Genomic DNA, 13,286 nt, shown 5'->3' with positions numbered 1-13,286 from the left:
AAAAAGAAAAACTGGAATTTTTTGTTGGTGGAAAGGTTTTTTCCCCCTGTTCAGTAAAAACAAGGAACTTAGAGCAAAATTGAGGGCTGCAATTAGAAATACAGTTGCTTTGGTTTAGTACTTAGTTATCGTGTTTATCCCTCTAGTTTCAAATTAATTAGAATCTGTATTCTATAATCTAAATAGTAACCAGGAGAGCAAAAAAAAAATTTTGATAATTTTTTCTTTGTGAAAATGGAGAAGTTGGTATTATGTTTGTTATGAGAAACCATTGATTTCTCCGTGTTCTATTTATCGTTTTTATGGGGAAGAAAATAAAATTTTAAAAGTTCGGGATTGTGGTTGGTACACATAAAATTATTTGTGTATAATTTGTAAAAAATATAAAAAGTTTGGGATCACAACTGCAATTATTCCTTTTCAATTTTGTCAATTGCTACTGTTTTTAACATCTAACAAGCGGAATTAGATGGTAGGGGATAAATCACACTCCAAATTTCATACTGGAAGATTTGCACCCAAAAGGTTGTATTCCGCACTTAAGGTTTCGAATAGGGACGTTTTCTGTGATTTTCAATAGGTATGGATTATATCACACATCGTTAATTTTGTAGAGATTTTTTGCTATTAATCCGTTTTCAATTTTCCCCTTCAGCATCGACTCATAGATTTAATTCTTCTCTCCTTATCATTTCTAGTCGTGTTCGAAACGCTTCAAATTTTGAAGTGCAAGCCCTTTTGATGAGTCATCTATATTATTAAAATGTAAACAATTTTACAAAAATAAATAAATAAATAAAATAAAATCATTTTCATATTGTTGGCCCACTTGAATTCAACCTTTCCTAATTTTGGTTTACATGAATTTTAAGAATATATATATTCAACTTAAAAATAGCAAAAATATTTATAGACAATATATAATCTCCATGGATTTCTAGAAAGCATTCAAGACATCTAGAGAATTCAACTTGTCAACTTAGAAAATTTGAACTAGATTTTATTGCATGTTATATAACTTTACTGACAAAATATAAAATCTCCACAGATTCATCGGATCATCAAATAATACATAGAGAACAAATTGCATTATGCTGTTAAATTTCAAAAGGCCATTAAGCGAGGAGCTAAAATTTGATATTCTTCAATACTGTTACAACTTCTTTCATGTTCACCCTCTCACTAGCACTCTGCATCGAGCAATTTAAAGCAAGTTCCATTATAGATGACAAACATCTCAACTTCTTTGTGTCGTGTTCTTCTTGTCCCAACAAGTTTGAATCTATAATCCCAGTAATTGCATAAGGCATAGAATCATTTATCCAACTCCTTAGGTTTAAATCTCCTGAGAATTTTTCATCGCTTGGTTTCATTCGTGTAAATACTTCCATTAACATAATGCCATAGCTATAAACATCACATCTTATTGACACCGATCCTTCCAATCCATAGTCTACATAAAACTTTATAAAATTCATTAGTCGTATTACGTTGTCATTACACTGTATTAGAAATATATATAGGTTGCATTATGTGCGGTTGTATATTGTAATCTACAATACATCTAAAAATTTATAAAGCATTACTGTGTTTTTGTTTTTGTTAACAATGAATAAGAATATTAACAATCTAAACTACCCTTATCTGGTCTAATTTAGTAACCAAACGTATCCTAAATGCTCATGAGTAAATATTGGAGTAAAATATAGGAGCTTTACCTGGTGCAATGTAACCCAATGTTCCCAAAGTTGTAGTGTATGCATTGCTTTCTCCTTCACCCAATAACTTAGCAATTCCAAAATCACTCAAGTGGGCGACCAAATCTTCATCTAGCAGAACATTACTTGGCTTCAAATCACAATGAACAATAGGCGTTGAGTAGTTGTAGTGCAGATATTCCAATCCATATGCTACGTTTATCATTATGTTAATTCTCTGCAAGATATCCAACATGTAGTCGTCTGAATACAACCACTTCTCAAGGCTTCCATTGAACATATACTCAAGCACCAAGGCCTTGAAATCTGGATTGGAGCAAGTACTAATGACTTTGCACAAATTCCTATGGCGAAGGTTGCGTAATACTTCGCATTCTACGTCAAAACTCTTGAATGCATTTTGTTCTTGCAAGTTGAAAACCTTCACTGCCACATTCCTTCCAGTATTGAGAGTCCCTCTATAGACAGAGCCCGAACTCCCAGTCCCAAGCAAATGGCTCTCACTATACCCTTCAGTTGCTTGCAAAAGTTCATAACATGAGACCCTTAGAGTTGTGCCAGGTGCAAAGTCTACTCCATTTTCCACCAAAATTTTCCTTCGGTATCTTCCAATTGCATACATCGCCAAGGCTGTGACAATTAAAATGAGTAATGTAATCCCCAACAAAGAAAATACAACTGCAAGCCTCGTTTTTCTTCTCTTTTGTCTACCAGTAGGACATGATGGGAGACTAAATATAAGATCTCCACATAATCTTTCATTAGACATGAAGGATTGACTTGAAAAGTTTTTGAAAGCACCACCAGAAGGAACTTCACCACTTAAATCATTGAAAGAAACGTTCAAGTACGTGAGATACTTAAGTGCCTCAAAGGATTTGGGGATATTACCAGAAAGATTGTTGTGAGATAGATCGAGGTGCACCAAGCTTATAATCTTACCCATGGACTCTGGAATAGATCCTTGCAGTGCGTTATGTGCTAAGGAAAGATTACTCAAGGTCTGTATATCTCCAATTGTGCTTGGAATCCTACCTGAGAATTGATTGGCTGATAGATCAATAAGAGTTGCAGCCCTCAGGTTCCCAATTTCTTGAGGTAAAGAGCCACTCAAAGTATTTGTAGATAGATTCAACACTAGAAGATCTTTCAAGAGCCACAGACTTGCAAGTATGCTGGAAGTCAATCTGTTGGTATCGATATATAGATGCCTTAGTGTAGTAATATTCCCTATGCAACATGGCATAGCACCTGATATTTGATTTTGTGACAATCCCAATTCATATAAATTGTGAAGTTCACAGAGAGAGTTCGGGATAGATCCACTTATGTTATTGATTTGAAGATCTAATCCTTGAAGCTTTTGTAAATTCACCAAGCTTGCTGGAATTGATCCTGTCAACTCATTGCCAAACAGACTTAACGCTATCAAATTGGTGAGATTGCCTATTTCATTTGGAATGCTACCTCTGAGACCACAATTATAACCATAAAAATATTGAAGAGAACGGGACAAATTCCCAATTGAAAATGGAAGAATGCCATTCAAAGGATTGCTGTCAAAAGCCAAATTTGTTAAATACCTACAGCTTGTCAATGAAGTGATGAAGCTCAATTCTGGAGATTCACTAATGAAATTGTTCCCAGTCAAGTCGACAATTTTAATGAAGCTCAAATTCCCAAGGAAGTTTGGAATTGGTCCAGTAAAATTGTTGTAACGCAGGGATATCGCCTTCAGTTCGGAAGATTTTTCATTGCCAATCTTTTGGGATTCCTGAAAGTTGATTAATTGGAACCGATATCAATAATAATTTTGAGACGTTGAAGATTCTTAGGGGGGCATGAAACCATTTAAGTTATTACTGTCCAAATGAAGATGCTCCAAGTGGTGGTGATTGCCTATCTCTTGTGGGATTACATCTAAAAATTATGTAGCGCTCAAACTTTAAAAGAAATAGTATTCTTTAAATTTCTGTATAAAAATCAGTGTTCTAAATAGCGTAATTCGTGGCATTGCGTTGATGCTAAACTAAGGGCAATGTGGGATTAGGCGAGGCAAATGCCTAAAAAAGCGTTAAAAAGCATTTTCTTATTTTAATATTATTTTAAATTTTTAATCAATAAAAAATTATTTAATAATTATAAGTTTTAACTTAAAAGAATTGTAAAAAAAAAAAAGAAAAAGGAAAAAAACCTAATAATGCGTGCATTGGCATCTTAGCCTCATTTCGCACCTGAATAATAATTTATAGAAGAATGTATGGTTAACAAAAGGGAAAAATTTTGGATTTAAGTGCAGAATATTTATTGTGTGAATGTATGGTTGAAAATGAGTAAGTAAAAAAAAAAAAAAACAGTTTTCAAATAGTAGCTATCAAACATCAAACAGGGGCTAAAAGTTACCGGATAGGTTGCACTCTTGAATCTCAATCACTTGCAATGATGAAATGTTAAAGATACTGGCTGGTATAGAGCCACTAAGAAAATTAAATCCCAAGCTCAACATCCTCAGGTTATCCAGATTACCCAACTCACGTGGAATTGCACCTGTCAATTGTGAAATCAGAACGAGAGACTAAAATTACCGAAATGTTGATCTGGATAAAATCAATAATTCTATGAATGAAGATCTCTTCAAACAAAAAAATTATAGTACTAGTGCAACATCAATCATGATTCATTTACCGGACAAATCATTTGAAAAAAGAGATAAAATCTGAAGCGTCCTTATTCTCCCAATTTCTCCCGGAATGGATCCACTAAATTTGTTGTTAGACAAATCAAGACTCTGAAGGTGTAAACATTCTGATAGATTGGAAGGAATTTTACCACCCAATTCATTTTCAGATAGAAAAAACGTTTGGAGTCTTGGGAAGCCATGGCATATTTGAATAGGGAGATTGCCAATTAAGTTATTCCTTGTAAAAGAAAGAAATTCCATTGTCGATATGTTGAAAATCTGCAATGGTATTACACCAATGAGTCTGTTATCTTGTAATAGAAGCTTTTTCAAGTTATGAAGATTTCCAATGTCTTCCGGGATTTTCCCTTGCAGAGGATTGAAAGAGAGATCCAGAGTGTCGAGAGTAGATATGTTGGAGAGAGAAGGTGGAATGAAACATGTAAATCTGTTATTTCTAAGACTCAAAACTTGTTACTTAGGTAAGAAATGAAGCCATGAAGGAATTTCGCCACTGAATTTGTTGGAACGGAAGAGCATGATTTTTAACCGTCGGAGTTGAATCAACTCTTGAGGAAGACTACCATGAAAATAGTTTCCAGTCAAGTTGATAGAAACAAGGAAGGATAGAATTTCCCAATTGGGAAGGTATCTTTCTAATAAGATTCATATTAGAAATATCCAAGGCAGTCACTCTCTGGTGGCGAAGACCACAAGTAACTCCAATCCAGACACAAACAGAAGTAGAAACCGACCAATTTTTGGATAAAATGTGTGAAGGATCTAAATTTATATGGGCTTTGAAGGTAAGAAGAGAAGATTGATCAGTAGTAATATTTGTTGCTGCCATGGCTTTGCAAGCCATTAGACACTGTACCAACAAAATTGCACGGAGAAAGTATTTAGCCTTCTGCATGACACTTTTTCTTGCTGCTGCTAACAATGCTGGATTGGAGGTATAAATACTAGAAAATGTACAGAATTTTTATTTTACTAGTTTTCCACCCGTGCAATGCACGGGCTATGTCATTTTTTACGTAATATTATCGTGTCAAAATATCTATTTATTTCTCTCAAAAAATCTACAATTTTGATTAATTGTTGCATAAAGGAATAAAGAAAAGAAGTACATATTTTTTTTTATAGATGTTGCGTAAAGAAATGGAGAAAAGTAGGAAAATAGTATAAAAATTTATAACCCATATAAATTATAAAGTGATAATAATTTTATTAGGAATTTTTACGTCTAAAATGAAAAATAATTGACGTCATGTACATAAAAAATGATGTAAATTATATTGAGAAAATTATCGTGACAAAATAATAATAATTAATAAAATAATTAATTTTTTTTTTAAGAAAAAAGACGAGTTATACGCATTTTTAACACACACGTTTGATATACGTTTAACTATTTTCGATATTCATTTAGATCATTCGACGTGTCTATAATATAGTTCTCGAAATGAGTTTCAAGAGAATATAGAAAATTTATGGTAGATTTTTACAAAAAAAACTAAATAAATCATCCAGTAAAAAAATATTGACACAAAAAAAATATCAATCACCCAATGAAAAAAAAAATTAATAAGAAATTTCCCAAAAAAGTGATTCCGTCAAGATTTAAGTGACAGTGAAAATGCAATTTGTCTCGATATTCTTGCATGGAATACACATTCTAATTTGGTTGGTGATTCAGTCATTCTTGCTTTGAAAAATAAAAGGTATATAACAGATGTGTCAATCGAAATTTTTGACTTTCCTATCTCACAATGGGTCCCACATGCTTGGTTCAAGAATTTTGTTCTTCAAAGAAGGATACGACGTCGTTTTGACTAAAAAAGTATCTACTTCTATTGAAGAACAAGATAACGAACAGTGGTGTGAAAACAAGGTACTCAAGAATGAATAGTATTTTTAGGCAAGAGTCTTTTAAGGTAAAGGGATAAGTAGTTAAGACTTTCTTTGCCTAGTGCGTCCCCAATAATTAGGTTCATGTCTCTAAGAAACTCTTTTTTTTTTAAAATTTATTTTGAACCACACAATCTCTCGATAAAATAAGGTATAATGAGTTATGCTACATGTATAAAATTGGTTTACACATTAATATCTACACCAATTATTAAAAAAAAAAAGATTTTTAATAATTGAAAATCAATGACTTGAATTTTGTCAACACACTTTTGTCAACCAATTTTGTTAACCACTTTTGTACAAATAGCATAATACAAGGGATAATTGCAGCAATGGTCCCAAACCTTTTAAATTTTTGTAGATTTTACCCTAACTTTTCATTTGTTGTATTCATGATCCAAAACCTTTCAAGTACAAACGACTGAAGGACGAATGGACAGTTTCGTCCATAAGTCAGTCTCAATTCACCCATAAAAATAATTTTGACCATATTATTAACAATTTTAGTAAGGATAAGATGGTAACTTTATAAAACAATTAAAATAAAATTAATAAAACTGAAAGCTTTCTTCCCTCTAACACCCGACTCCAACTCCACCCAAAAAGAAACCGGAAAATCCACCCACAACCGGGCCACCCACACACCATACCGGAATCACAACCACCACCTCAAAATCATCACTTGATCTGTTCTTCTGCCAAGAAATATCAGCCAAATATCCCCAATCATCCATCTACTATTTACTCCCTTATCTACACATTAAACAGCCAGATTCCTCCACCACCGCAGCCAAATTAATCATGGAAAGCCCCGACAACCGGTATTCCCACCGTCTCCATAACTCACCCATCCCACTATTGTCCAATTTCGAAGGAGCAGTAGAGGGTCAGGAAATTTTCCAGGGAGATCCAGAAATTAAATCTAAAAGAAGAAAAATGGAAAATATTCAACTCCAAGAATGCAACCATGAACAAATAGAGAGCAACATCTGTAATTCGTCATAAATCATCTGTAAGTTAATGAACCGAAACCACTTAAAATTTAAAGCAAAATCACACAACCCGTAAAAAAATTCTGCTCACAAATCAAATAAAACCACCATCCAGAAAGCAAAATTGAACTTCAGCTTAACAAAAGCAGGATATAACATGATGACCCGTTTACCCTTATTTAATTATTTCATTTTAATTGTTTTATAAAGTTACGATTTTACCAATAATAGGGAGAATTGCAATCATGATTCCAAAATTTTTTAATTTTTTTTTTCTAACATTATCCAACGGTCACATTTAAAAGATTTGTGATAATCAACGACGATCAAAAATCAAAAAAATGTAGCCGTTTGGTCACTATACTTATTATTCATTCGGCTCAAATCCATGCTTGTCCACGGACGAGCCTAAGTAATCCATGAATCAAGCTTCAAGGAGGGGAGTGGACGAGTCATTTAGCTCAATTGCCACCCTATTACTTGATTACGATACCGTATACTTACGAAATTTCGTCGATCAGCATAAATGAAATTTTTGTGTGCCTCAAGTTTCTTTAGTGCAATTAGATATTAAAATGTCATTCCACCTAACAAACAACAAGAAAGCATTGTTAAAAAGCAGTGTTCTTGACTATAATTCTATATTTTTCTATTTCACTACTCGCAAGACTTTTTTTCGTTTATGTTGCTCTTTTAGAAAATTAAAAAACTATTTGCCTTCTATCTATGAAATGGAACTGTCAATCCTTTTTTTAAAAATAAAAATAAAAAATCAAACTACCATTCTGGTAGAATATTTATTAATACAAAAATATTAATTAAACTTTACGAACTTTAGATGGGTCGTACAACTTGACCTCCAACCAATAAAATATAGCTCAGGGACCTAACAAACGAGAAGACTAGGAGTTAAGGTCTTAAAGGAGTTCAAAATGATCAACTTTATATCTTATGGGCATTTTTTTTATACTAATCGTTAACTTTAGAGGCTCCTCAATTACTATCTTTGTTGGCCTTTTCAAAAACTTCAATTCGAAATGTGGCACACACCCGTCCTAATGCAGACCGATAAGTGGCATGCATTGGATCCCGCCAAAGACCCCATGCAAAGCACGAAATTTGACCCATGCAGTTTGGCCTCATTTTTTCCACTTTCTGTAATGATCAATTCACAACTTGACTTGGAGAGTCAAGTCCTGCCCAACCTGTTCACCAATAAATTCAAATTCACAACATTACTTTAAGCCAGTCTTGGGCCTACCACTACCCTGGACCTCCAAGTCATGTGAACCTTTCTTCCCGTAAATATCACGTGGGCCAAATTAAAGCTTAGTGAAGAAGTTTTATTTTCTTACTAAACCCCCGTTTATTTCTCATTATTTGCTCATTAAAATGAAAATTAGAGCTGTTTTTCATCACATCAAGCTATCATATTTGACATTCTATTTCTTATGTAGGACCCGTAATGGCTATTTTTTCATTTTCATTTTTACTTTAATATATATCAAATGGGGTATTATTTCATCAAAATGAATTTTATAATAGTAATTTTTTAAGAATATATGATTAAAAGGTATAAAAAATCTTGAATTACGTGCACAATATTTTATTATGAGAATGTGTGGTTGAAAATAAATTTAAGAAGAAATGAATTTTAAAATAATAGGAATCAAATAGGGGCTAAGTGTCCTCAATTGAGAATTTGATGAATTTTTATAATTGCTCTAAATTCAAGTGTCCCCACTTCATATTTTAATTGATTTTAATAAAATCAATTAAAATTTAGGTGTTTCAAACTATGATTTTAATGAATTTCAATGAAATTCTTTAAAATTGAAGTATTCCTAATAACTCACATATTTTTAAAAGGATTTCAATAATAGAGAAATTTTAGAAGATTTGGATGTATTTCATGCTTAAAAATACATATAACAAATTCTTTTGAAATTTAATCTCTCAAATTTATTTCAATTCACAAAATTTATTAAAATTTATAATTTTTTAAAATTCATCAAAATCCAAGTTGAGAACACTCGTTAAGTTTCGACAAAGTTTAGGAGTTAAGGTCTTAAAGGAGTTCAAAATGATCAACTTTATATCTTATGAGCATCTCTTATGCTTCGTGTAACAATATGCCTCATCATAAACTGCCGAAGCTCTTCATCACAATATTTCTTGTCCTTTTCAAAGTATGCTAGTATACGTCAAAAAATTTATTTGAAAAATGATACCTGCCCGTCCCTTTGCACAATGATAAGTGGCGTTCATTGAATCCCCCAAAGTAGGGGTGTAAGCGGTTCGATTTTATCGATTTTTGACAAATTTTCAAACCATATCGTTAAATCGGTTTGAGAAAAAGCTAAACCTAAACCAAATCATTTTGAATGGTTTGAAAAAAACTCAAACCTAAACCTAACGGTTTGGTTCGATTTTAAATCGTCGATTTCGTTATATATTTTTTTTTCTGTCTACTTTTATGACATTAATTGATTGAATTCAATATATATTTATATCTCACTTGCAATAAATCTAAAACAATCTAAACCCTTGTTTGAACCAAATTTTTGGCATAAAAAAATGAAAATTTGGACAATTATCCCACAAGTTCAACCGCATTTGTTGACCTATTGTTTCATGCGTGGGACTCAACCTCCTCTCTATCGGTCAATTTTCTCATTATGATAACATGAAAAATATGGCTCGAATAGGGGCTAAATATATCTACGATAAATTTAAATATCTACTAAATCAAAGTGAAATATGTTTTTGTTCACCTTTTTTTATGTAATGACGTTATGATAACATTACAATATAAGTCTACTAAACGAGATATAAGGGCAAAAACATATAAAGATATCCAACAAAACTTCGTGATCATCATATCTGAAAAAAGGTCATTGATTAGACAAAGAGAATAACCAACCACAATAATAAAGCAGTTGTTTATAATATCTAAACATAACAATTATACAAACTTAAGTTTTTATGTTGTTACGAAATGTATTTAATTTCAAATTCTTACCTCAATTTGCTCAAAAAAATTATTGATTTGAAACTTTATTCGTAGCAAATATTATCACCAAAGGCCTATGATCTATTTGTCTCCGATTTAGTGTAATGGACTATAATTCAACTTTGAAGAGGCATAAAAAATCTGAAGAAGAAGTGTGTGTGGTGCCCGTAGCTCAAGACTGTGTCAGGTGTCGGCCGAAGTTTATCCGAATTCCGAAGAGGAAAAATGCTTTTGATAGATTATGTTAGTTTTGAGATTATTAGATATAAATTAGGATTATTAGGTAATAATAATAATAATAACAACAACAACAACAACATATATATATATATAGAAATCGACAAAAATATCCACAAATGACAAAACTATTGAATTTTACATATTTGGATGAATTTTCAAAAAAATTATTTTTTTATTATTTTTTATTTTTATATATTTTTTGCCGGTCTGAATTTGGTTTTAAACCGTAATTAAATTCTCAAACCAAACCATTTTTGACCGGTTTGGTTTGGTTCAAAACAATTTTTTTGACCGGGTTTACGTGGCATCAAATCAACGATTTCTAAAATGCGATTTTGGTTCGATTTTCCAATTTTACGATTTTTGCTTACAGCCCTACCCCCAAAGGTCCAATGAAAAGCACGACGAGCATAAAAATGAACCATGCAGATTGGCCTTATTTTTTTCACTTGTGCATTGATCAATTTATTAAGACTTGAGATTTTATCTTAAAAATTTTTAGTTAGTTTAGGTTTCTATCGTTATTTGATATGAGATTTTATTTCATAATATGCCCCGTAAAGCGGTGTTTCGTTTGAGCAGACCAATCTTGAAATTCACAGACCCATTTTTTGAGTTCTAATCGGATCAAATTACTCATTTAAGTTTAATGAACTCTAATACGATATCAAAACTTGGGGTTTCATTTTAAAATATCAATCTTAATGAGATGAATAGTCCAAATTTTTATAAATTGATCTATATTTTCCATCTTTATCCTTGACATAATTCACAACTTGACTTAAATAGTCAAGTCATGCACAACCTATTCACCAATCGACTCCAAGCCAGTCTTGGGCCTACTCGTGTCCTGCACTTCAAAGTCATTGCCAGGCAAGAGTCAGGCCAGCTGCCTCATTTGATTTGTCGATGCAGAAAAGTATGTAATATGACTAATTTTTCTTGGGTTTTGCTACATATACCTGGGTGTTTACACGCCCCTCACATGGGGGCGGGTCCCAAGCATTTATTGTGTGCGGGCCCTGCCTCCCATATGAGAGGCGTGTAACCGGGCATTTACACGCTCGGATACAAATAGCATTTTCCATTTTTCTTTCCGTAAATATCACGGCTTGACCCTTTAGTGAAAATGTTTTATTTTCTTAGTCATTGGGTTTCGACAGAGTGAAAATGGCTGAAAATGGCGCAACATCAAACTTTAAATCCAATCTCAGCCTGCCTCACTTTCTTTATTACAGATTGTTGAAAAATATTACTGATTTCATAATTAAATAATAGAAATTGGCTTCAAGAGTTGTCAATGACTTCACATTCCATAAACCGTGAATTCATTATGTAACTAATACTTCAAGCCCCCCCCCATCCAAAATGCATCTTGAAATAGTATTTTGATGAATAATGTATGGTTAAAAATAAGGAAAAATTTTGTATTTGCGTGTAATACTATTTATTGAAAAATGTGTTGTTAAAAATAAGAGAGAAAAATGTATTTCAAAAATAATGAGGACCAAACTAAACTAATCATGTACCAATAGCTTAACGAGACAAATTACCAACTTACATATGTTAGAAACTACAAAAGTGAATTTTGATCGGGGTAAAGAGTTTGATTCATTTTTCATAAGATGACACTTACTGTGGTAGTTCTTAGGAATTTTTCGTACACTTCTTCCAAGATATAACGACCAATTGTCATAATAGTAACACACCATTTTTAACTCTCTATAAGGACTACAAATGTGAGCAAAATTGACCTGGACTAATATGCTGTTGGAAACACTGTAGGGTGCAATATGAAAGAGGACGAGAATTGAATGACATTATGCAAAGACAAAGGGCTTATTTATAATTGTTGAAAATTTGTGTGTGAAAAGAGAAAATTGCTGAAAAGGATGAGTGTGCGAACAAAAATGTTCTAGAAAGATACCGACACATGATGCATTTCGATTAATCCAAACATGGAAGTAATAAAAGTATAAAGTACAATAAATATATAAATAAAACTTTTATTTTATTCTCTGAAAAGACATTGCCGATTTGGCCCAAGCAAACAGCCCACGACTCATGACCCATGATGCGGAACTAGATTGAAAGCAATTGTTGTGATATCGAGAATGTATTCGATTACAACCCCACAAGTGTACGGTTCGCAACAAGTAATAAAGTAAGCAATTGAGTCTGAATATCGTCCCACAGAGATTGAGTAGTTTACTTTTAATTATTCCAGCCTTAACCGAAACTAAATTATCCAACAATGTGATTTTAACGTGAATCTGTCCTACCCTAATCTATGGATGCAATTATGTATGAATTAAATGATCTAGAATGCTAAAACAAAATTGAATGCAATTTTGATTAAATTAATGAATGGGAAACACACTAGGATCACAAATCCCCATGCGATATTCACTTTAAACTCTAGTTTCACAAATTGACAACACGATTGAATTATTGAAGAATCAATGCTCCTAATTCTATCCAATAGTCCCTCTCGAGTAAAATTGACTCATATACCACCCGACTATATCTCTAAGACGGATGCAAATATACAAGAATGCATGTGGTTCTATGAGCACTTAAAGATTCACGCAAAGCATGGTTATATCTCTATTCCCTATCGGACCCTACGATGATTTATACATTATCAAATTTATTTCCCTTCTTTCAAATGCATGAAATAAATCACCAAACATCACATAATTATGGAAGAAATTATTGCATATAAACCA

General features: G+C 32.5%; 1 protein-coding gene across 1 annotated transcript; it reads right to left on the bottom strand.

The window, feature by feature from the left end:
• Positions 1 to 920: 920 nt before the first annotated feature.
• LOC111399430 (probable LRR receptor-like serine/threonine-protein kinase At3g47570) lies at positions 921 to 5,322 on the bottom strand. Its single transcript, XM_023026739.1, has 4 exons — positions 4,404 to 5,322; positions 4,122 to 4,265; positions 1,719 to 3,492; positions 921 to 1,453 (listed from the first exon to the last, which is right to left on the bottom strand). Exons 3-4 carry the CDS (start codon positions 2,962 to 2,964, stop codon positions 1,128 to 1,130), a joined length of 1,572 nt encoding a protein of 523 aa, XP_022882507.1. The 5' UTR covers positions 2,965 to 3,492; positions 4,122 to 4,265; positions 4,404 to 5,322; the 3' UTR covers positions 921 to 1,127.
• Between the last annotated feature and the right edge of the window lie 7,964 nt (positions 5,323 to 13,286).

The sequence above is a fragment of the Olea europaea genome, chromosome 9, assembly GCF_002742605.1.
Source record: "Olea europaea var. sylvestris chromosome 9, O_europaea_v1, whole genome shotgun sequence".
NCBI lineage: Eukaryota > Viridiplantae > Streptophyta > Magnoliopsida > Lamiales > Oleaceae > Olea > Olea europaea.
Note: the sequence above shows the minus strand (reverse complement) of the source record. Positions and strands in the feature narration are given on the sequence as shown.